Consider the following 25,240-nt stretch of genomic DNA (forward strand, 5'->3'; position numbering starts at 1 on the left):
AATTGCCCTTAGTGTTGGGTGGGGTTACTGGGTTGTAGGGATAGGGTGGAGGTGTGGGCTTAGGTAGGGTGCTCTTCCCAAGAGCCAGTGCAGACCTGATGGGCCGAATGGCCTCCTTCTGCACTGTAAATTCTATCTATCTTAACATCTTTCCTTGTGTTTAGGAACTGTTTAACTGATAATTGTAAAGCTATTTCTTTGATGTTAATGTGATTAATACTATGTTTAAATTAAAGTTTGTTTTAACATAAAAGATACCTATTGGTCAGTGTCACCATTCCTGGAGTGAAGTATCCTTTCCTCACAGTTTTACAAATAGATAAATTATTTGACGTCCTTATCTGATATCCTAGCAAAAGTTGAGGTCTGGTCCAGTATCCTAACAGGAAACAAGCATGGCCGTGAGGTTTATATTGATTCGCTAACACGCACTATTTGAAATGATTGAGGGCGAATTTCACTTTGACTGGGATCATAAAACAGTCAATTGTTTAAAGAAGGTTAATCATCTTCCAGCAAACACTAGTCTCTAATTATCCGCAATAATTCCAATTAGGAAACTTTTCCAAAGCAATGGCACTTGGAATGTTTCCCTGAGGCTGACCCAGATTCCAGGAGAGGATCTTTCCCCAAAATCAAACACTCAGAAACTCATTGGCTTTGGTGATTGCATTGCCCCTTTAAGGGGTGATCCCTCCTCGTTCACCTGACCGTCTCTGGGCCTATCGCGCGTGAGCTCATGAACCCCGACGAATCGGGAATTAGCAGAGGGCCCTGGGAGCAGGGACCCAGGAAGTGTTTCTGAGGAAGGATGTTCTTGCTCTCGAGGGAGTGTAGAGAAGGTTTACCAGACTGATTCATGGGGTTGCAAGACTGACAAATAAGTCAGTCAGGATTGTATTCGCTGGAGTTCAGAATAACGAGGGAGGGGGGATCTCATAAAAACCTATAAAATTCTAACAGGACTGGACAGGGTAGATGCAGGAAGGATGTTCCTGATGGTGGGGGTGTCCAGAACCAGGGGTCACAGGTCTGAGGTTACGGGGTTGACCATTTAGGACTGAGATGAGGAGACATTAATTCACCCAAAGGGTGGCCTGCCTATGGAATTCGCTACTACAGATAGTTGAGGCCAGTTCGATATAGGACTTGGGACGAAGGGGATCAAAGGATCTGGGGGGAAAGGTGTGATGAGGCTATTGAGTTGGATGATCAACCATGATCATAATGAATGGCGGAGCAGGCTCCAAGGGTCGAATGGCCTCCTCCTGCTCATTTTCTCTTTGTTTCTATGACCCGGGAGTCACAGAGTGAAGAAGACCTGTTTCAGAGATCTCTGGGCCTCTGTATGTTACTTTTATTATAAATTTAGAGTGCCCAATTATTTTTTCCAATTAAGGGGCAATTTAGCGTGGCCAATCCATCCAACCTGCACATCTTTGGGTTGTGGGGGTGAAACCCACGCAGACACAGGGAGAATGTGAAAACTCCACACAGACAGTGACCCAGGGCCGGGATCAAACCCGGGTCCTCAGCGCCGTAGGCAGCAGTGCCAACCACTACGCCACCATCCCGCCCCCTGTGAATGGTTAACCCTTCCCTTTGGAAAGTTTGTCTGAGGCTTACCCAGATTCCAGGGGAGGATCTTTCCCCAAAATACAACAAGTTACTCAGAAACGCATTGGCTTCGGTTGTAGCATGGCCTCTTTAAGGGCTGATTCCCTCCTTGTCCACCTGACCGGCTCTGGGCCTATCGTGCATGAGCTCATGAACCCTGACGAATCAGGAATTAACAGAGGGCCCTGCCTTAATAAACCCCTTTTGGTGCTTCAAGAAACCTCCGCAGTGTCGCCTCAAGCTACCACATTGATGACGAGCTTTAATTGGACGAGGATCGCAAGTCATCGCCACTTTCATAACGCGTGGGAGAAGGGGTTACATCTGGGAGCCTCCGAAAGCAAAAAAGAAAGCAAAGTCATCGAGTGGAAAAAAAACTTTCCTATGATTGGGAAACCTGATCAGTTCGACCAGGGAGCCAAAATCTGGAGCCATTATACTGAGTGGCTCCAGTACTTCTTTACTGCTAATGAGATCAAGGGGCAAGACAAACAGGTCTCTTATGGTCTTAAAAGGTTATTTTGTTGACAGTTTGTGGGCCCCAGACCTACAACTTCATGAGGAATATGTCATCCCCGGGGATTCCCGACACTAAATCATTCGACCAATTGGTGGCGCTTGTGAAGGACCACTTCAACCCCAGACCCTGCATCATACATGTTCAATTCGGCTGTCAGGGATCCAGAGGCGGTGGATGCAGATCTCAGCTTTCGGCAGCTGACTCTGCCAAATGGTCGAACATTGCGGATTCGCAACGGCTTTGGACGACATGCTGGGCGACTGCCTGCTGTGCGGCATCAGTGGCATCAACGTGCAGAGGAAACCGCTGGCCAAGATAAAGATTCCCCTGGATAAGGCGATTTAAATAGCCCAAGCAACCGAATGGACTGAGAGGAGCATGCCAATGCGTGCAAGAGAGTGAGGTAAAGCAACTGTGGAGCAGTATGGCTCAAAGAGGTGTACCCAGGTTGACAGACGTAGGGGAAGTTCAGCCATGACCCCAGAAGCAAGATCAAAGTCCGGGGTCGGGTCATCAACCCATCAGACACAGGAGGACCTAAAGGTCACAACATTTCTCAGCTCAGCTGGCCGTAAAATGTTTGTGCTGCTACAGAATCTTGTTCACACAGCAAAACCAGGAGACAAATCCTTCAGTGAATTAGTGAAAATCTTAATGGGACATTTTCTCTCCTTTCTGATTGCAGAAAGGTTCCGATCCCACTGCCGTAGTCAGGAAGAAGGTGAAACTCTGTTACTGTTTGTAGCGTCGTTAAGAAGGTGAGCTAGACATGGTGAATTTGGTACAACACTTGATGATACTCTCCGAAACAGGCTGGTTTGTGGATTATGAAGCAATTCAGATGAAGCTGCTTACTGCAAATGTTTTAACTCTAAAAGCTGCTGTGGGAGTTGCCAGATGTATGGAGCTGGCAATGAGAGAAGCTTCACTGACAGGGGGGTGGAGCGAAGATTCACAAAATGAATACCTCAAGGAACAAGGCTGCAAAGTTGCCACCGTGTCACCCTTTTTTTTAATAAACATTTTATTGAGGTATTTTTGGTATTATCAACAACAAAATAAACAATGTACATGAAACTATAAACATAGTGCAAAAGCCGTCTCCCTCCCTTACAGGTCCCACCTTTATTAACCCCCTACTCTAAGCTAAACTAACCCCCCCCCCGCCTTCTGCTGACGATTAATGTTCTGCGAAGAAGACGACAAACGGCTGCCCCCTCCGGGCGAACCCTAATATTGACCCTCTCAAGGTGAACTTGATTTTCTCCAAACAGAGAAAGCTAGTCATGTCCGATAGCCAGGTCTCCGACTTCGGGGGCTTTAAGTCCCTCCAGGCTAGTAGTATCTGTCTCCGGGCTACCAGGGAAGCAAAGGCCAGAACGTCTGCCTCTTTCTCCTCCTGGATTCCCGGGTCTTCCGACACCCCGAAAATCACCTGCTCTGGACTCAGCGCCACCCTTGTTTTTAACACCGCGACATCCGCAAACCCCTGCCAAAATCCCCTAAGCTTCGGACATGTACAGAACATGTGGACATGGATCGCCGGTCCTCCTGCACATTTTGCACACCTGTCTTCCACCCCAAAGAATCTGCTCATCCGGGCCACTGTCATGTGAGCCCGATGAACAATCTTGAATTGTATCAGGCTGAGCCTGGCACATGTTGTGGACACGTTGACTCTACTCAACACGTCCACCCACAGACCATCCTCTATCTCTCCTCCCAGCTCCTCCTCCCACTTGCACTTCAGCTCCTCTGTCTGTGTATCCTCTGACCCCATAAGTTCCTTGTAAATGTCAGAGATGCTCCCTTCTCCTACCCACCCTCTGGAAACTACCCTGTCCTGAATCCCCCTTACCGGTAGGAGTGGGAAGGTTGACAACTGTTTAAGTAGGATGTCCCGCACCTGCAGATACCTGAATTTGTTTCCCCTCGCCAAACCAAACATCTCCTCCAGCGCCCTCATACTCGGAAAGCTCCCCTCTGTAAACATATCCCCCATCCTCTCAATCCCTGCCCTCTGCCATCTCCGGAACCCCCCATCCATATTTCCCGGGGCAAACCGGTGATTATTACAGATTGGGGACCAGACCGATACTCCCTCTGCTCCCACATGTCTCCTCCATTGCCCCCAGACTCTCAGGGCCGCCACCACCACGGGACTGGGGGAGTACTGTGCCGGCGGGAACGGCAGAGGCACCGTTACCAATGCCCCCAGACTGGTGCCCTTGCATAAAGCCGCCTCCATACGCTCCCATGCCGACGCCTCCCCCACCACCCACTTCCTGACCATGGCTATGTTCACCGCCCAGTAATAGTTACTAAAATTTGGCAGCGCCAGCCCGCCCTCTCCCCGACCCCGCTCAAGCATTACCTTCCTTACTCGCGGGGTCTTGCCCGCCCAAACAAAGCCAGAGATCACTTTGTTGACCCGTTTAAAAAAGGACCGCGGAATAAAGATGGGGGAGACATAGAAACACGAACAGGAATCTCAGGAGGACCATCATCTTCACCGTCTGCACCCTCCCAGCTAATAACAACGGGAGTGCGTCCCATCTCCGAAAATCGTCCTTCATTTGGTCCACTAGTCGGGCCAGATTTAATTTATGCAGCTGGTCCCATTCCCGCGCCACACGATTGCCTAGGTACCTAAAGCTTCCCCCTACTAATCTAAATGGCAGCTCCCCCAATTGCCTCTCCTGTCCCCTTGCCTGGACCTCAAACATCTCACTTTTCCCCATATTTAGCTTATACCCCGAAAACCGGGCAAATTCCCCCAGAATCCTCGTGATTTCTTCCATCCCCACTATTGGGTCCGATACATACAGAAGCAGGTTGTCTGCATAGAGCGAGACTCTGTGCTCCCCCCCCCCCAACCCCCTGGACTAGCCCCTTGAGGCTCTCAGAGAAATTGCCAACAGCTCTATAGCTGGTGCGAACAACAGTGGGGAGAGGGGACATCCCTGTCTCATCCCCCGGTGCAGTCTAAAATAGTCCGATGTTGTCCTATTCGTCTGTACGCTTGCCACAAGAGCCTAATACAGCAACCTGACCCAGTAAATAAAGCCCCGCTCAAATCCGAACTGTCCCAGTACCTCTCACAGATATTCCCATTCTACCCGATCAAAAGCCTTTTCTGCGATCACTACCTCCACCTCCCTACCTTCCGGGGGCATCATGATCACATTTAACAGCCTTCTTACATTGGCCACCAACTGCCGACCCTTAACAAACCCCGTCTGGTCCTCCCCAATAACATCCAGAACGCAATCCGCAATCCTGGAGGACAAAATTTTGGCCAGCTATTTGGCGTCCACATTCAACAGGGATATCGGCCTGTAGGACCCACACCGCTCCGAGTTCTTGTCCTGCTTCAGAATCAGCGAAGTCGTGGCCTGTGATATCGTCGGGGGCAGCACCCCTCTTTCCCTTGCTTCATTGAACATCCTCTTCAACACCGGTCCCAATATCCCAGAGAACGTTTTATAGAACTCCGCTGGGTACCCGTCCGGCCCCAGGGCTTTACCCGACAGCATGGCCTTCAGACCCTCCACTATCTCTTCCAACCCAATCGGTGCCCCCAGCCCTTCTAACAGCTCCCCGTCCACCTTTGGGAAATTCAGCCCCTCTGGCACTGTAGCGGGTTCCAATCTATACAGCCTACAGTAGAAATTCCGAATCACCGCTGCTGAATCTCCAACCAGGTTCCCATCTCCGTCATTTACTTTCCCTATCTCCCTGGCTGCCTCCCTCTTTCCACACTGCTGTGGAAGCATTCTGCTGGCCTTCTCTCCATATTCATAGATTGCCCCCCTCGCCTTTCTCAGCTGCTCCACCGCCCTCCCTATGGTTAACAAGCCGAACTCCGCCTGTAGCCTCCGCTATTCCCTTAAAAACCCTGCCTCTGGGGTCTCCGCATACCTCCTATTGATCTGTAGTATCTCCTTTACCAGTCGGTCCGTCTCTGCCCTGTCCACCTTCTCCCTCTGGGCCCGTATCGAGATCAGCGCCCCTCTGACCACTGCCTTCAGTGCTTCCCAGACCATCGCTGTTGAAATTTCCCCCGTGCCATTAACCAGCAGGAAGTTCTGAATACATTTCCTCAGCCGCTCACACACCCCTTTGTCAGCCAAAAGTCCCACATCCAACCTCCAGTGCGGGAACTGGTCTGAGATTGTAATCGCCGAGTACCACATATCCACCACCCCAGCCAGCAAGGCCCTGCTCAACATCAATCCGGGAATACACTTTATGCACGTGTGAGTAGAAGGAGAACTCCGTCACCCTTGGCTGCCCAAATCTCCATGGATCTACCCCCCAGCTGCTCCATGAATGCTTTTATTTCCTTTGCCATTGCTGTCACCCTGCCCGTTTTCGAGCTTGACCGGTCCAAGCCAGGGTCCATAACTGTGTTGAAGTCCCCTCCCATGCCCAACCTGTGCGAGTCCAGGTCCGGTATCTTCCCCAGCATCCTCTTGATAAACTCCACATCATCCCAATTTGGCGCATATGCATTCACTAATTCCACCTGCACCCCCTCCAGTTTCCCACTGACCACAATGTACCGACCTCCCACATCCGAAACTATTCTACCCGCCTCAAACACCAGCCGCTTATTGATCAGGATCACAGCCCCTCTAGTCTTTGAATCTAGTCCCGAGTGAAAGACCTGACTGACCCAGCCTTTCCTCAGTCTAACCTGGCCCGTTACTCTAAGGTGCCTCTCCTGTACCATTACCACGTCAGCCTTCAGTCCCCGAAGATGCGGGAACACACATGCCCTCTTGACCTGCCCATTTAACCCTCGAACATTCCAGATGATCAGCCTAGTTGGGAGCTCATTAACCCCCCCCCCCCCCCCACCCATGCCGATCAGCCATCCCCTTTTTTGGGCCCGCCTCCAGCCCATGCTCCGCGCCACCACCAGCCCGCCCCCAGGCAGCCTCCGCCCCCAACCTCCTCTCTGTCCCTTGGCCTAAGTCCCTCCCTCGTCAGCAGAACATTTACCCCCCTCTCGCCCCCCCCCAGTAACACCACTCTGTAACCCAACCCCTTTGATAAACCGAACATATGCACACCCCCCACTGTGCTTCCGTGAGCTAACCCGCCCAGCTAGCTTGGTGGCCACCATCCCTGGCGCCGGTTAGTCTCCCACCTATTGTTCCCTCCCCACCCTCCCTCCGCTCATACAAACATACTCCAACATCAAACAATCCCCACACAATTGCCCGACAGAAAAACACCAAAATCTAAACAAGCACACCTCCATCCCCCAACAGTGCAAATGAAAACCTTAACTCACTCTGCTCGACCACTGGTCCCAAATCAACACAGAAGGCTTCCACAAAATCAATCAATATAAACAGCATCCACTAAACGAAAAACGAGAAACTTTTTTTTAAAGAATAGAGAAACAAAAGGAAAAAAAAACACGAACGCTGCAGCAAAGTTCAAAAGTCTTCAGTCCACCACCAGTCCTTTCCTTTCCACAAAGTCCAGCGCGTCCTCAGGCGACTCAAAATCAAAGTGCTGTTCCTCGTGCGTGACCCAGAGACGGGCCAGATACAACAGTCCGAACGTCACCTTTGTCTTAAAAAGGGTCAACCTAATCTGGTTGAAGCCCGCTCTTCTCCTGGCCACCTCCACACTCAGGTCTTGGTAAACCCGCAGGATACTATTGTCCCATTTCCAGCTCCGTGTCTGCTTGGCCCACTGTAGAATACGCTCCTTATCCAAGTACCTGTGGAATCTCACCATCAATGCCCTCGGGGGGGGGGGGGTCTCCCATTCCCGGCTTCCTCACGAGCGCTCTGTGAGCCCTGTCCACCTCCAAGGGCTGGGAGAATGCCCCATCCCCCAGCAGCTTCTCGAACATGTCTGCGATGTATGCCCCAGCGTCCGCTCCTTCGGACCCCTCTGGGAGCCCAACGATTCTCAAGTTCTGCTGGCGGGACCTATTCTCTAGGTCCTCTACCTTCTCCAGGAGCTTCTTCTGCTGGTCTCTCAGCATCTCCAGCTCCACCGCAGTTTGATGTTCCTCCTGCTCAGCCAGCGTCTTCTCTACCTTCTGGATCTCCCGATCTTGGGCATCCAATCTGAGCTCCAGCCGCGAAATTGCTTCTTTAATCAGGTCCAAGCTGTCCCGTTTCTGCTTAGCAAAGCCTTCCTGAATAACTTGCATCAGCTGCTCCATTGACTGCTGGGTCGACAATCCAGAGGTCCGGTCCTCCGCCATGCTGTCTCCGCCATGCTGTCTCCCGCTGCAGCTTCAGCCCAAGCCTTCTCTGTCTTTCTGTTTCTGCCTTTACGAACACTTCTAGTCCTTCTCTCCATGCATCGATGTGGGAGTTCAGGACACAATTGCCTCTGTCACCAGTTTTACAGTTCAAGTCTGGTAGAAAATCAGGGGAAAGGTTCAAAAGTCCGACCCGAGCAGGAGCCACCAAATGTGCGACTTACTCCTTCATAGCCGTCACCGGAAGTCCCATGTCACCGTTTTACACAGGTTAGACACTCGGTAGGGGAATACTGGAGTAAATAGCATTGCAGCAAGAACTACGGCAAGAGGGGCCACATTGCCAAGGCGTGTTGGGCTCAGAAAACGTCTCCTACAACAAGATTGTGCAAGAAGAACAACACAATTAAACAATCTCGTCTTGTCTACAAATAGTGGATAAGGTCAAGAGACAGCGAGCTACTACAAGAGCTTAGGCTTGATGTCTTGCCAATGCAGGGTGATCAGCAACTTTTTTGAGCATATCCGAATCTTGAAGGTCATCAAATTAAAATGGAAGTGGATATGGATGCAGTAGTATCACTAACAGCCGAGACAATTTATTATCAAAAGCTGAAGCGCCTGCCTTTAAAATCATCACATGTGATCCTTAGGATGTACGCTGAAGAGGTTGTACCATTAAAAGGCAGCGTAGGGTGAAAGCAGAAGCAAATGGGCAACGACAAAGTTGTTTCTTCACATTGACTGTATTCGTTTTTCTAGGGGGGACCCCCTATTACAGGGGCCCCTCCATTTTCTTCCAAGCTGTCTGATTCAGCGTGGAAGATGGTATCCTGTTGTGGGGGGGCGTGCATCCCAGAAAAATGGCAGGAGCTAATACTAAAGGACCTCCACAGTGGTCATCCAGGCATGACCGAAATGAAGATGTTGGCATGGAGTTATGTCTGGTGGCCAGGCCTCGACGCCGACATTGTGAAGGTGGCCCAACACTGCTCCGTTTGCCAAGAGCATCAGAAGCATCCGCCAGCCACACCCTTGCATATACTGGGAATGGCCAGGGCGGCCTAGGGCACGCCTGCATGCGGATTTCCCGAGCCCTTTTCAAGGATCCACGTTCCTCTTACTGATTGATGCCCAATTGAAGTGGCTCGAGGTGTATAGGATGGCGGGCACAACATCCCGCGCAACCATAGAGAAGATGTGTTTATCTTTCAGCACGCATGGCCTCCCCGAGATGCTGCTCTCTGAAAATGGGACTCCTTTCACAAGGGAGGAGTTTGCGGGTTTCATGAACATGAACGGTATATTGCATAATCACACCGCTCCCTACCACCCGCTCCCAATGGGTTGGTGGAGCACACACTGCAGACAGTAAAGCAGGGCCTCAAGAAACAGTCTTCCAGGTCCATGGACACTCGACTGGCTTGTTTTTTTTTGTTTTCTTACGGGACCACTCTGATGTGTTGGGTAAGCTGGGTCTACGAGGATTGCGTTTGCTGCAGCAGTGAGAGAGACAGGCTTCCAACACCTGAATAAATGCAACACGATTTTATTGAACACTTAACTATGATACATACTTTAACTGTGGGTTGACACTATGCTGACTTGACTGGAGACCTGAGGCTAACCTGACCAGACTAACTGACTACCACATGGTGTTTGTTCTAGTTGCTGCTCACGAGCCCTGACTGTCTCAGAGGCTGGATCCCGAGAGAGCGGGAAAACTAGTGCCCTCTGGCTTTATAGTGGCCGTGTCCTGTCTGGTGATTGGCTGCTGTGTTCTGTGTGCTTACTGGTCATCATGTGTGTCAATCACTGCCTGTCTGCACTCCATCATATACATAGATGTATATTATGACACACTCCGCATATGGTGACTGGAGTAGCTCCCGCAGAACTCCTGATGGGCCGCAGACTTCGTACCCGCCTCAGAATGCTTTTTCCGGACGTTGGCTCATTAGGTTTGATTTTACCACTTGTTCTTTTCCTGTTCGCAGGGTTACTTAATCAAAATCAACTGGGAGCGCAAACCATCGTTTTCCAAATTGAATTGCTACAGTACCTGGTAGGTGTGAGGTTTCTGCTCCAAGCATTTTACTTACAAGCACTAATGCACGTTTGACAAAAGAATTTTATCACACAAATGGGAATAAATTCCCCACCAGGGGTCAAAATAGCAACAAAGTGCCGTCAGATAGCAGTGCAGGAAGCGATTGGGGAACCGTTTTAAAAGGACGTCCCCATCTCTTAACACCCTGAGGCGACCCCTGGACTCCTCCCCCTCACCCCCAACATCCCTACTTGTAAGGGGTTCCACGGGCACCCTACCTCAAACGGGCAGGGCGCCCGCAGGCCCAATCCCCGGTGTGGGCAAAATGCTGGCTTAGCCCCTCGGCACTGCCATTCAGGCACCCTGGTGGTGCCATGGATGCACCCAGGCGGCAGTGCCAGGCCTGCAGCCTATCTAGAGGACGACCACCTGGGGGCTTCCGACCACCTGGAAACTAACCCCCCCCCCCCCCCCCCCCCAAACTGAGTGCCGTTCCACCTGCTCCCCATATGTGGGGACCAGTACTAAATGGCACCCAGCCAAGTGGCGTCCTCCTTGGCAAGGGCGGTAGATACCCGGTTAGATCCGGCATCAGCAGATTTAACTGGACTTTTAAGATCACTTCGCTCTTCGAGTCTGGACCCCTGCCCATTGTGAGCGGGATCCAGATCACGACGTCGCGCGGGGTCTGCATAGAATTCGCAAGGCGTAACGGCCCATCGGGGGGTCCCGGGAGTGGCCTCTCCCGGAATCAACAGGCCCGATTCTAGCAGGACCTGGTTGGATGGGGCAGTTACCTTCAGCAACAGATTAAATGGAGGGAAAAATTGGAAAATAACTTGCACAAGTAACTGTTTGTGTTCCTACCCCTGCAGGTCCCACTGTCGTATGGTATGGCTGCAACTGTTCTTGTGGGTAATGCTCTGGGTGCCAGTGACCCAGAGCAGGCTATGAGCTCTGCTAAAGTTGCTCTGTGCTGCATGGGTGAGTCCAATAGTTTAAACTCACTGACTAAACCTGTGGTTATTCGAACAATGGAACCCTCACAATCTCTCCAATAGTGCTGGCCCCCCAGCGCCAGATCGGAGAATCGGCGGAAGGAGGGGGCACGAATCCCGCGACGCCGCTCCGATGCCGGCCCGCCGATTGTCCGGCAACTGGAGAATTGGTGCCAATGGCGCCGGCGCATTGCCGCTCAGCACAACCCCCCCCCCCCGCGCGATGCTCCCCGCGCGATGGACCGAGTGCCCGCTGGATTCAGCCGAATCCCGCCGGCATTGTTCTCGTGTGGTCCTACCCAGCGGGACCGCGGCATTCTGGCTGCGGGGGATAGCCTGGTTGGTGGGGGGGGGGTGGGGGGGAGAATCCAACACAAAGGAGGCCGCCACGGTGACCTGGCCCGCGATCGGGGGCTACCGATCGGCCAGCGGGCTATTCCGGTGGGGGCCTATGTTCCTCCGCGCCGGGCCCCTGTAGGTCTCCGCCACGTTGCGTTGGGGCCGGCGTGGAGACGGCAACCCATGCACACGCGCGGACTCGCACCGGCCGTGCTGGCGCCCCTATCGGCAGCTGGAGCTGCGTGAGGCGCTCCAGTGCCATGCTGGCCCCCTGTGCGGCACAGGATCCCTGATCCTCGGGGCCAGCTGACACCGTCGTCAAATGCTCCAGCGTTTACGACAGCGTCAACACTTAGCCCCAGGATCAGAGAATCCCGCCCGAAGGGATTTACTCCTCATTGTGATACAGCTCCCTGGGTGTAAACATCCTTCCCAATTGGACGTTCTTTGTGAATGAGCTTGGCAGTAATTGTTGCCAGGCTATTTGACTGCAAGAGTTATCACAGCTGACCCTGATTCTGCCCTAGCCTGATGTTTACACTCCCACTTGGGTTTTTTTAAACATTCTGTTGTTTTAGGTTTTGCTAATGCTGTATTTATTGCCTCTTCCTGGTTACCCTGAGAGGGTGTTGGTGGTGGGTCCCCTCATTCCTGTTCCTATGGTGCTGGTGCTTTCACAATGGTAATAGACAGGGAATTCCCGGATTCCGACCCAGGGACAATGTCGCAATGATGATTATATGGTCAAGGCAGGACGGTGTGTGAGTTGGACGTCCATTTGGCGATGATGAAGCTTCTTCTACATTCACACTCTTCTCCTTCTCAGAGGCAGCTGGAGCTGGAGATGTTGTTGATGTGACCTCAGCAGCTTTCTGCATTCTGTAGATAAGACCATAAGGCATAGGAGTGGAAGTAAGGCCATTCGGCCCATCGAGTCCACTCCGCCATTCAATCATGGCTGATGGGCATTTCAACTCCACCTACCAGCATTCTCCCCGTAGCCCTTAATTCCTCGCGACATCAAGAATTTATCTATCTCTGCCTTGAAGCCATTTAGCGTCCCGGCCTCCACTGCACTCCGCGGCAATGAATTCCACAGGCCCACCACTCTCTGGCTGAAGAAATGTCTCCGCATTTCTGTTCTGAATTTACCCCCTCTAATTCTAAGGCTGTGCCCACGGGTCCTCTTCTCCTCGCCTAACGGAAACAGTTTCTTTGCGTCCACCCTTTCTAAGCCATGTATTATCTTGTAAGTTTCTATTAGATCTCCCCTTAACCTTCTAAACTCCAATGAATACAATCCCAGGATCCTCAGCCGTTCATCATATGTTAGACCCGCCATTCCAGGGATCATCCGTGTGAATCTCCGCTGGACACGCTCCAGTGCCAGTATGTCCTTCCTGAGATGTGGGGCCCAAAACTGGACACAGTACTCCAAATGGGGCCTAACCAGAGCCTTATAAAGGCTCAGTAGCACATCGCTGCTTTTATATTCCAACCCTCTTGAGATAAATGACAACATTGCATTCGCTTTCTTAATCACAGATTCAACCTGCATGTTTACCTTTAGGGAATCCTCGACTAGCACTCCCAGATCCCTTTGTACTTTGGCTTTATGAATTTTCTCACCGTTTAGAAAGTAGTCTATGCTTGGATTCTTTTTCCCAAAGTGCAAGACCTCACATTTTCTCACGTTGAATTGCATCAGCCATTTCCTGCACCACTCTCCCAAACTGTCTAGATCCTTCTGCAGCCTCCCCACTTCCTCAGCACTACCTGCCTGACCACCTAACTTCGTATCATCGGCAAACTTCGCTAGAATGCCCCCAGTCCCTTCATCCAGATCATTAATATATATGGTGAACAGCTGCGGCCCCAATACTGAACCCTGTGGGACACCGCTGGTCACCGGCTGCCATTCCGAAAAAGAACCTTTTATCCCAACTCTCTGCCTTCTGTCAGACAGCCAATCCTCAACCCATGCCAGTAGCTCACCTCGAACACCATGGGCCCTCACCTTACTCAGCAGCCTCCTGTGTAGATGATACACATCACAGTCACAATGCGGACGCAGGGAATAGGGTGGAGATTGATTCGAATGGTAGAGGGGCAATCATGTACTGGATGATGCTGAGAGTTGTTGTGGGTATACCGGGTAAATGGTGAGTATTCTGTCACAGCCCTGATTTGAATCTCTTGTAAATAGTGCAGAAGCTTTGAAGGACCCGGCTGTCCACTCTCTGTCCAGTTCCTGTAAGCAAGGTGTTGATGTAACTGCTCTAGCTACGTTTCTGGGCCACGCTGATTCCTCTGGAGCTGGCTGACTGGGCACTCAGCAATGTCCATGCCATGGAAAGGGAAGGGGACAATTGATCACTCCTGCCTCCCACCGTCCCACAGACCTCCCCTTTCATTTTTATCTTCTCTGCCCCCTTTCACCTGCTTTGAAATTCGATCCCTCTCTAATTGTTGTCAGTCCTATCTCCATCTTCCAAAATCGATGGCCGCAGGTGGGGAAGGCCACACCCCACAGCTTTGGTGCGGATCATCTGGAAGGTTTTCCCCAATGATCCAAGGACCTATCAGACGAATCCCTTTCTTTTATGCGTTTATTACTAGTTTAACCCCGATAAGCCGTCTCCATGTTGAGGCACCTTCAAGGTCACCTCCCTACCTCAGCCTTGCCTACTCCCCTGTTGGGGCAACTGAGGCTCCATCACTGCTGGCCCTCTGATTGCACTACTCATTCTGAATGGAAGTGGTGTGGTGGTATGGATATGAGCACTGCCATTGGTGCAGAGCACTGGCTTCCCATTGGCTCTGGCTGGTCATGTGCCTCTTGTCCGATTGGTTGGGACTAGTCATGTGACTGCTCTCCAATTGGTCGAGAGGCAAGTAGGCCCCACCTCCGAGGCGGGGTATAAGTACCCAGAGTTCCCGGCGGTCGGCCATTCTCTGTAGTCGACCACCGAGCTAACAACTAGCTGATTAAAGCCACAGTTCGGATCCTAAATGTGTCTTGAGTCAAATTGATGGTACATCAAGAGGCCAATTAGAAGGCAACACCTGGGAATATTGTGGAGCCAGTCACCTTGCCGACAAAATGTGGATTTGGGATCCCCATTGGTCCTGGCATCTGGACCCCATAGCAAAATCATGCCCATTACCTCAGTTTCACTCTTCACAGACCTCCCAGGTATTTCCATCTCTTTCTGTCCTTATTTTATATTTTAGATAGAGAACTCGTCCATGTTGAACACCAGCCGGAGCAAGCACTGAGGATGGGCTTGGGTACAAATGTGCTCTGGCTGGGGGACTTCAATGTCCGTCACCAAGAGTGGCTTGGTAACACCACCGCAGACTGAGCTGGCCGGATCCTAAAGGGCATCGCTGCCACATTAGGTCTGCGGCAGGTGGTGAGGGAACCAACATGAGGGAAGAACCAACTTGATCTCGTCCTCACCAATCAACCTATCACTCATGCATCTGCCCATGACAGTATTGTAAGGAGTCATTTTGGAGACCAAGTCATTGTGAGGATATCCTCCACCATTTTGTGTGCCACTAACACCGTGCTAAATGGGATAGATTTTGAATGGATCTAGAGACTCAAGACTGGGCATCCATGAGGCAATGTTGACCGTCAGCAGCAACAGAATTCTACTCAACCGCAATCTGTAACCTCATGGCCCAGCATGTCCCCCCCCACTCTACCATATCCACCAAGACAGGGGATCAACCCCGCTTCAATGAAGAGTACAGGAGGGCATGCCAGGATCAGCACCAAGCATATCGTAATCCGCATACCGATATCGTAATCGCCGATTGGGCAGAGAATCCCTTCCAACGCCCAAATCGGGGGCGCTGCCAGTTTGATGCCGGTTTTCGAGTCTCCGCCCCCTCCGAAATGGCATCATCGTGTCACGTGCCGCACACCGTTGATAGGGCGTTGGCCCGTCATCGGAAGGCCCTTCTGTGACGCTCCGTCCCCGATGGGCCGAGTTCCCGACGTGTGGCCTGAGCGGTCAGGAACCGGGCGCGGCGGCTGCGGACTGTGTCCAGCGCCGCTACACTCGGCCGGGATCTGTGCCGCTGGCCGGGGGAGCTTCCACGAGGGCTGGGGGGGGGGGGGGGGGGGGGACTGGTGGAGGTGGCCAGGGGGTGGCTTGTGAGGCCGTATTTGACGGGTCGGGTCTGCGCTCGGCCGGCACCATGTTGTACGGTGTGACCGCCGCAGGTCGTCGCCGTATGCATATGCGGTCATGGACCCGGGCGTTCTCCGACTGCTTTTGGCGTGGCAGTCATGAGTTTCACCAGGTGCCACTGCTCGCCCCTCACCGGTCTCGGAATCGGTGAGGGTTCGGCGCCGATTTTGGCACCCTAAAACGCCAGCACTTACCGCTGAAACGGAGAATCCATCCTGAGGTCTCAACCTTCTGGTGAAGCTACCACACCTGTCCACTTGCATGACAAACATCGAAAGCAGCGAAGTGATGCCACCACCAACAGATCAGATCTAACCTCTGCAGTCCTGCCACAGGCAGTCATGAATGGGGGTGGACAACTGAACAACTCACCAGAGAAGGAGGCTCCACAAGTATCCCCATCCTCAACGATGTGGAGCCCAGGACATCTTCACAAAAGACAAGACTGAGGCCTTCGTAACAATCTTCAGCCAGAAATGAATGATTCCTCACGGCCTCCTCTGGAGGCCCCGAGCATTACAGATGTCAGTTTTCAGCCAAGTTAATTGACTCTACATGATATCAAGAAACGGCTGAAGGCCCTGGATGCTGCAAAAGCTATGGGCCCTGACAATATTCCAGCAACAGTACTGAGACTTGAGCTCCAGAACATGCCACACCCCTAACCAAGCTGTTCCATACAGCCTGTACAACGCTGGCATCTACCTGGAAATGTGGAAAATTACCCAGGTGTGTCCACAAATTGGCCACAAATAGCAGGACGAACCTAACTCAGCCAATTACTGCCCCATCAGCCTCCTCTCGATTATCAGAAAGAGATCATCGACAGTGCTATCAAGCAGCACTTACTCAGCAATAACCTTCACATTGACACTCAGTATGGGTTCTGCCAGGGTCACCTAGCTCCTGATATTGTTACAGTCTCGTTTCAAACATGGACAAAAGAGCTCATCTCCAGGAGAGGTGGGAGCGACTGCCCTTGACATGAAGGCCACATTTGACCAAGTTTGGCATCAAGTAGTCCAAACAAATCTGGTGTCAATAGGAACCATTGGGAAAAATCTCTGGAGTCATACCTGGCACAAAGGAAGATTGTTGTGGTTGTTGGAGATCAATCATCTCAGTCCCGGGACATCACTGCAGGAGTTCCTCAGGGTAGTGTCGTAGCCTAACCATATTCAGTGCCTTCATAATGACCTCCCTTCCATCATAAGGTCAGAAGTGAGATGTTTACTGATGACTGCACATGTTCAGCACCATTCACGACTCCTCAGATACCGAAGCAGTCTATGTCCGTTCGCAGCAATAGCTGGACAATGTTCCACTTGGGCACAAGTGCCAGGCAATGGCCATCTTCAACAGAGAGAATCCAGCCATCTCGACTTTATATTCACTTGCGTTACCCTTGCTAAATCTCCCACTAACAACATCAGGGGGGGATTTACCATTGTCCAGAACCTGAACTGGACTAGCCACATAAATACCGTGGCTACAAGAGCAGGCCAGAGCCTAGTTGCGAGTAACTCACCTCCTGACTACCCAAATCCTGTCCACCACATAAAGGCACAAGTCAGGAACGTGATTGAATACCAAACTAGGATTTGACACCATCCAGGACAAAGCAGCCCATTTAATCGGCACCCCATCCAACACCTCCAACATCCATCCACTTCACCACCGACGGACAGAAGCAGCCGTGTGTACCATCTACAAGATGGCATTGCGGGAACTCACCAAGGCTCCTTTGACAGCACCTTCCAAACCCTCAAACCTCTCGAAAGACAAGGGCAGCAGACACAAGGGAACACCACCGCCTGGTGGGTCCCCTCGAAGCCACACACCATCCTGAAAGGGAAATATATCGACGTTCCTTCACTGTCACTGGTCAAGATCTGGAAACCACTCCCTAACAGCGCTGTGGGTGGCCTACGCCATATGGACTGCAACGATTCAAGAAATCATCTCATCACCCCCTGCTCAAGGGCAATTAGGGATGGGCAATAAAGATGCCAGCCTACCCCATAATCCCATGAAATAACTTAAATATATATATAGGTTGATCCCATGTCCGATGCCAGGATTCTCCCCTGCCCAGCGAGGGGGGGGGGGGGGGCGTCGGGCCGCCCCCGAAGGTGCGGAATTCTCCGCACCTTTAGGGGACAAGCCCTCACATTGAAGGGCTAGGCCCGCGCCAGAGTGGTTCCCACTCCACTGGCTGGCGTGAACGGCCTTTGGCGCCACCGGCGTAAGTACGTGCATGCGCCGGAGCGTCAGCAGCTGCTGACGTCATACCAGCGCATGCGCAGTGGAGGGGGTCTCTTCCGCCTCCACCATGGTGGAGACCATGGCGAAGGCAGAAGGAAAAGAGTGCCCCCACGGCACAGGCCCGCCCGCCGATTGGTGGGCCCTGATCGCGGGCACCCCCCCCCCCCCGGGGTCAGATCGGCCCGTGGCCCCCCCCCCCCCCCCCCCCCCAGGACCCCGGAGCCTGCCCGCGCCGCCAATCCCGCCAGTCAGGTAGGTGGTTTGATCCACGCCGGCGGGAGAGGCCTGTCAGCGGCGGGACTTTGGCCCATCGTGGGCCGGAGAATTGCCATGGGGGGGCCCGCCGACCGGCGCGGCGCGATTCCCGCCCGCCCCCGCCGAATCTTGGGGGGCAGAGAATTCGGGACATGGAGGGGGCGGGATTGACGCCGGCCCCGCGCGTTTCTCCAACCCCCCGGGGGGTCGGAGAATCCCACCCTTGAGCTGTGCTGATTTAGCTAAGATGCCAGTTACTGTCGTACGACCAGCCTAAACAATCTGCGCTTGCAAGGTTGGGGGGGGGGGGGGGGGGGGCGTGTTTGGTCACAGGATCTGCCCCTGACGGCTGTCCAGGATGTGGGTGTGGATAATGAGGATAGGAACAGGCCCGACGGTGATGACTCCGCCATCGCAGTCAAACAGATTGACATTTACTGGCCAGGATTAACTGGGAAGAAGATTCCCGGTGCAAGTTACGGGAGTGAGGTGAGGAGAGATGGAATCCATCGCACCGTACCCTGACAGGGAGCTAATACCCAGTCACGTTAGCGAGGAAGCTGGGGCGGTCATGTCTTGGGAGCAGGGAGCAGGGATGGTCATCAGAAGCAGTTTACTTTGAAAAAATCTACAGATCTTCAAGTCGATTATTTGATGAGAATCCCTCATGCTTTATTCCTTTTTTTCCACAGTCTGCATCGCTTTAGTGATTTCGAGCATACTTCTCGCAATAAAGAATGTGGTTGGCTATGTCTTTACAAATGACAAGTTAGTAAAAAAAACTCTTCCACAAGCCTAAAAATCACCAATACGCACTTACAAAATGGATTCAGATTGTAAGAAGCTTTCTAATGTCCCTCTTTTTATCTTTCAGAGAAATTGCACATTTAGTTTCACAAGTAATTCCATTAAATGCGGCTTTTTATTTGTTTGATTCCATGGCAGTGAGTATTTCAGTATTTTTGATCTTTTCTCAGGTCTACAAGTGACATTTCTGTTGTCTGCTGTTCTATAATGTTAACTCCACTATTTTAACTTTGTTCTAGCATCTCAATAAATTCTTCCCTACAGCAGCCATCCATCAGATATGCTTCACCCGAGGGCAGCAAGGTAGCGCAGGGGTTAACACTGCCACCTCATGGCGGCGAGGACCCAGTTCGATCCCGGCCCCGGGTCACTGTCCATGTGGAGTTTGCACATTCTCCCCGTGGCTGCGTGGGTCTCACCCCCACCACCCAAAAAGATGTGCGGGGTAGGTGGATTGGCCCACGCTAAATTGCCCCTTAATTGGGAAAAAAAAGAATTGGGTACACTAAATTTGTTAAAGAAAAATTGATATGCTTCACCAGATGGGCTGCATTCTCCATCGGCGAGATTCTCCGTTTCGCCGGCAGCGCACTTACATTCACCGAAAGGCATGGGGGTGCCCACAATGGGAGACCCCATTGGCCGGCTGTTGGGACGGAGAATCCCGCCTCGTGTCAATATACTTGCATCATGCATTCATCATACGTTCTATGTTTTTCACATATCATAGAATCATAGAATTTACAGTGCAGAAGGAGGCCATTCGGCCCATCGAATCTGCACCGGCTCTTGGAAAGAGCACCCTACCCAAGGTCAACACCTCCACCCTATCCCCATAACCCAGTAACCCCACCCAACACTAAGGGCAATTTTGGACACTAAGGGCAATTTATCACGGCCAATCCACCTAACCTGCACATCTTTGGACTGTGGGAGGAAACCGGAGCACCCGGAGGAAACCCACGCACACACGGGGAGGATGTGCAGACTCCGCACAGACAGTGACCCAAGCCGGGAATCGAACCTGGGACCCTGGAGATGTGAAGCAATTGTGCTATCCACAATGCTACCGTGCCGCCCAATATGAAACAATACTTTTCACTGTACCTCGGTACACGGGACAAAAAAATCTAAATCAATCAAATCAATCAGTTTCTCCCCGGCCCTGCCCAAATTGTCTTTTTATCTCACAATGGTTTGATGTATTTTTAATTTTAAGTTATTTTTGAAACTGTTTAACGAGGGCGAGGGCTGTTTGGAACATGGAGCCCACGACCGTGGAACGCAGAGACATGGAGAAAAGGTCACATCCCATTGCTGTTATCACAATGCAATGGAGATAGCAGCCACATGCATTTGGATCATAGGATCAGGAGGAGAAGACCATTTAGCCACTCCAGTCTGCTCATTTAGGTCACAACTGATCTGTATCTAATCTCCATTTCCCCATCTTGGTTCCATAGCCCTTGATACCACAAGACTCTATCGAACTTTGTCTTGAAAGTTACAATTTGTCCCTCCGCATCCATAGCACTCCGAGGGCCATCCATTCAATGTGCGTGCTTTAAGCTTCAAATTCAGGCGGAAAATGGTTGCATTTGTTACCGTTAACTATAGCAGCCAGGAAGATGCATTTACCACATTCCCAACATAACACCGGTGACTGTGTTCAAACCGTAATCCCTGGGTTCTGAATTACCTGAGGACATGTGAAGACGCGAGGTTTTGCTTCCTTCCCGTAGAAGCAAGTTGTTGTGGAGCCTCTGCAATCTATTCTGTTTGTCTACTCTACAGGGTGTAAGCGGTGGAGTGATAAGAGGAGTTGGAAAGCAGAAACTGGGAGCTATCGGTAACCTGGTCGGGTTCTACGCAATTGGGCTCCCCATAGGAATCTCACTGATGTTTAAAACCAAACTTGGCATCATTGGTAGGAATTTAAACAGCTTCTCCTTTGTTCTTTACCAGAAATGATGCCCCTTCACTCACTCCCTGAGAATTTGAGATCAGTACAGGAGAGTGTAACTAGGTGTAAATTCTGAAGTTCCACGTGCGTCTAGCCAGTCCCTGTATAATTTTGGGGCCAATGCCTACCATCACTCACTCTGTACCATTAAACAGGGTAACCTTCCTCCCGTGACCATATTTTGTCTGTAAACCAGAGACACCCGTACCCGGTGGGGGCGGGGGGTCCCGGCGGGACGGAGTGGCATGAACTACTCCGGCGTCAGGCCGCCCCAAATGTGCGGAATCCTCCGCACCTTCAGGGGCTAGGCCAGCGGCGGAGTGGTGTGTGCCCCGCCGGCCGGCGTGGAGGGCCTTTGGCACGGCGCCAGCCGGGGCCGAAGGGACTCCGCCGGCCGGCACGGGTCCTCACATGCGCGGGAGCATCAGCGGCTGCTGACGTCATCCCCGTGCATGTGCAGGGGGGATTCACCTTTGCGTCGGCCATTGCGGAAGCCTACACGGCCAGTGCGTAGGAAAAGAGTGCCCCCACGGCACAGGCCCGCCAGCGGATCGGTGGGCCCCGATCGCGGACCAGGCCACGATGGGGGCACCCCCCCCCCCCCCCCCCGGGGCCAGATTGCCCCGCGCCCCCCCCCCCTCCCCCAGGACCCCGGAGCCCGCCCATGCCGCCAGGTCCCGACGGTAAGGGACCTAGTCCAATTTACACCGGCGGGACCTGCATAGAGCGAGCAGGACTTCGGCCCATCACGGGCCGGCGAATCGCCGGGGGGGAGTCCGCCGACCGGCGCAGCGCGATCCCCGCCCCCGCCAAATCTCAGGGGCCGGAGAATGCGGCAGCCGACGGGGGCGAGATTCACCCCCCCCCCCCCCCCCCCCCGCCGATTCTCCGACCCGGCGGGGGTCGGAAGAATCCCGCTCACTGGAATTTTGACAGGCCTGGCCAGGGGTATCATCCTAATTCCACGCAGGCACATTTCAAACATAGATCATTCGTTAGTAATCAGGAGTGGCATCGCTCGCTGAATTCTCCACATCCAAAATCGAGGGGTGCTGGGTCAAACGGGGACAAGTAGCTCCATGCATTCTGATATCAGCTATCTGATAAAGATGAGATATTCCACAGAGGAATAAAGGAGGAAGGAAAACTCGACATCCTTGTCTCGGTTCTGACCGTACCGTTATTATTTTGCAGGACTCTGGACGGGGATGCTCATTTGCGTGGTGGTACAAGCAGTTTTTTTTCTGACAGTGATTTACAGAATCGACTGGAATAAAGCAACTGATGAGGTAAGAACAGATGAGAAATATTATTTATTACATCAATGTTTTATTCCCCTCCCCCCTCCCCCCTCCCAATTTGTCTCCTCATGCCAGGCACTCTGTCCAGTTGGCAGAACAAACGGTCAGAGAGTCTCCCGGGCCCAGCTTTGTGTTCCTGGCTTGCGTGTGAACAATCGGGAAATTTCACACCTCCGCAAGTCCGACCTTTAAAAATGTCCATCTTGTAAGAATCCTTCCTGTTTATTTCCTTTGTTCCCATAGGTGTTCTTTTATTTCATTTTTCTGGTCTGTGGGCCCATAATCGGGATGAGCCTTTGAGCAGGAGACTCAAGGTTGAAGCAGCCTGCTTGCCAGGACACTGTGTTCCCAGGTTTTGTATTTTGGAGAGTAGAAGCCAGACCTGGCATCGAGTGGACCGCAGGAACCAGTTTGGGAGGGAGCCCGTTTGATTGCTTAACTGGCAACCAGTGGGTTGGCCAGGGACCGTGTTCTGCCTGGCAACAGTCAGTGATTGGTTCCTGTATGATGCTTTTTGAGAGAACTGGGCAGAAGCATTTAAACTTTGGAAAAATGGGGAAAATAGAGAAATGCAGCACAGAACAGGCCCTTCGGCCCACGATGTTGTGCCGAACTTTTGTCCGAGGTTAATCATAGAATTTTGGACACTAAGGGCAACTTTTCATGGCCAATCCACCCAACCTGCACATCTTTGGACTGTGGGAGGAAACCGGAGTACCCGGAGGAAACCCATGCACACACGGGGAGGATGTGCAGACTCCACACAGACAGTGACCCAAGTCAAAATCAAACTTGGGACTGGAGCTGTGAAGCAATTGCGCTATCCACAATACTACCGTGCTGCCCTTAAGAAGAAGTTAATCTACACTCCATTATTCTACCCTAATCCATGTACCTATCCAATAGCCGCTTGAAGGTCCGTAACGTTTCCGACTTAACTACTTCCACAGGCAGTGCATTCCATGCCCCCACTACTCTCTGGGTAAAGAACCTACCTCTGACATCCCCTCTATATCTTCCACCATTTATCTTAAATTTATGTCCCCTTGTAATGGTGTGTTCCACCCGGGGAAAAAGTCTCTGACTGTCTACTCTATCTATTCCCCTGATCATCTTATAAACCTCTATCAAGTCGCCCCTCATCCTTCTCCGTTCTAATGAGAAAAGGCCTAGCACCCTCAACCTTTCCTCGTATGACCTACTCTCCATTCCAGGCAACATCCTGGTAAATCTCCTTTGCACCTTTTCCAAAGCTTCCACATCCTTCCTAAAATGAGGCGACCAGAACTGCACACAGTGAAAGGCACTCTCACTTTCTCTTTCTCTCTCTCTCTCCCTCTCCTGCTTGCTGAAGTGATCAAACTGCTTTATTGTTCTGAAAGAAGTGAGTGTCCGGCACACCCTTTGCTCTAAACCTGAAAAGAAGCTGGGTAGGCAGAGAAAGTAGACAACCGTGCCAGAGAAAACCATCTCAAGCCTAGAAGGAAGAAGTACTAAAACAAATTGGGGCAGCACGGTAGCATGGTGGTTAGCATAAATGCTTCACAGCTCCAGGGTCCCAGGTTCGATTCCCGGCTGGGTCACTGTCTGTGCGGAGTCTGCACGCCCTCCCCGTGTGTGCGTGGGTTTCCTCCGGGTGCTCCGGTTTCCTCCCACAGTCCAAAGATGTGCGGGTTAGGTGGATTGGCCATGCTAAATTGCCCGTAGTGTCCTAAAAAGTAAGGTTACGGGGGGGGGGGGTTATTGGGTTACGGGTATAGGGTGGATACGTGGGTTTGAGTAGGGTGATCATGGCTCGGCACAACATCGAGGGCCGAAGGGCCTGTTCTGTGCTGTACTGTTCTATGTTCTATGTTCTAAAAGCTTGAACGTCAGAAAGACATTGACTGGAAGTCGCCCCAGTGCAGCCTTATCCTTTTATTTTTATTAATATTTTCTTTCCCTTCTGTGTTGTTTGTCTGTGTGTGCGTGTGTGTGTGTGTGTGTGTGTGTAGAGGGGTGGGGGGGGGGGGATTGTTAGATGGGTGTAGCAGATAGTTACATTTTCGGTCCGTTTTATTATAATACTGTGCATTATAAAAGGTTACCTGTGTTGTAAAGTTACAAACCTGGTGGCTGTAGATCATTGGGCGCAACCAAGGACCTTGGGTGTTTTAAATAAAATAAAATGTCACTTATACTGCAACCTCAGGTCAGGTGGGGTTGGAATTGGCCACACACCAGCCCAGGGTGAGGTGACAATCTGCAGGTCGGAGTTTGGATATAGATAGAATTTACAGTGCAGAAGGAGGCCATTCGGCCCATCGAGTCTGCACCGGCTCCTGGAAAGAGCACCCTACCCAAGGTCAACACCTCCACCCTATCCCCATAACCCAGTAACCCCACCCAACACTAAGGGACACTAAGGGCAATTTATCATGGCCAATCCACCTAACCTGCACATCTTTGGACTGTGGGAGGAAACCGGAGCACCCGGAGGAAACCCACGCACACACGGGGAGGATGTGCAGACTCCGCATAGACAGTGACCCAAGCCAGAATTGAACCTGGGACCCTGGAGCTGTGAAGCGATTGTGCTATCCACAATGCTACCGTGCTGGTTGAAGAGAGTTGTGACGGGCTCAAATAATAATTGGTGCGGGTCCCCTGAGCTAATGTGGAGGTTGTTGGCTGTAGAGGTAGGTT

At 51.9% G+C, this 25,240-nt stretch overlaps 1 protein-coding gene across 1 annotated transcript in view; it reads left to right on the plus strand.

Annotated features, from left to right (window-relative positions):
• LOC119974347 (multidrug and toxin extrusion protein 1-like) overlaps positions 1 to 25,240 on the plus strand; it is a gene marked incomplete at its 3' end in the record, with an annotated part of 54,352 nt that overhangs the window by 25,990 nt on the left and 3,122 nt on the right. The window contains exons 11-16 of the mRNA XM_038813118.1: positions 10,370 to 10,437; positions 11,298 to 11,406; positions 19,177 to 19,252; positions 19,359 to 19,428; positions 21,086 to 21,218; positions 22,449 to 22,543. Of these exons, the coding sequence (XP_038669046.1) occupies positions 10,370 to 10,437; positions 11,298 to 11,406; positions 19,177 to 19,252; positions 19,359 to 19,428; positions 21,086 to 21,218; positions 22,449 to 22,543 (551 nt within the window). The remainder of the gene's footprint in view (positions 1 to 10,369; positions 10,438 to 11,297; positions 11,407 to 19,176; positions 19,253 to 19,358; positions 19,429 to 21,085; positions 21,219 to 22,448; positions 22,544 to 25,240) is intronic.

This window comes from Scyliorhinus canicula, chromosome 12 (assembly GCF_902713615.1).
Source record: "Scyliorhinus canicula chromosome 12, sScyCan1.1, whole genome shotgun sequence".
Lineage (NCBI taxonomy): Eukaryota > Metazoa > Chordata > Chondrichthyes > Carcharhiniformes > Scyliorhinidae > Scyliorhinus > Scyliorhinus canicula.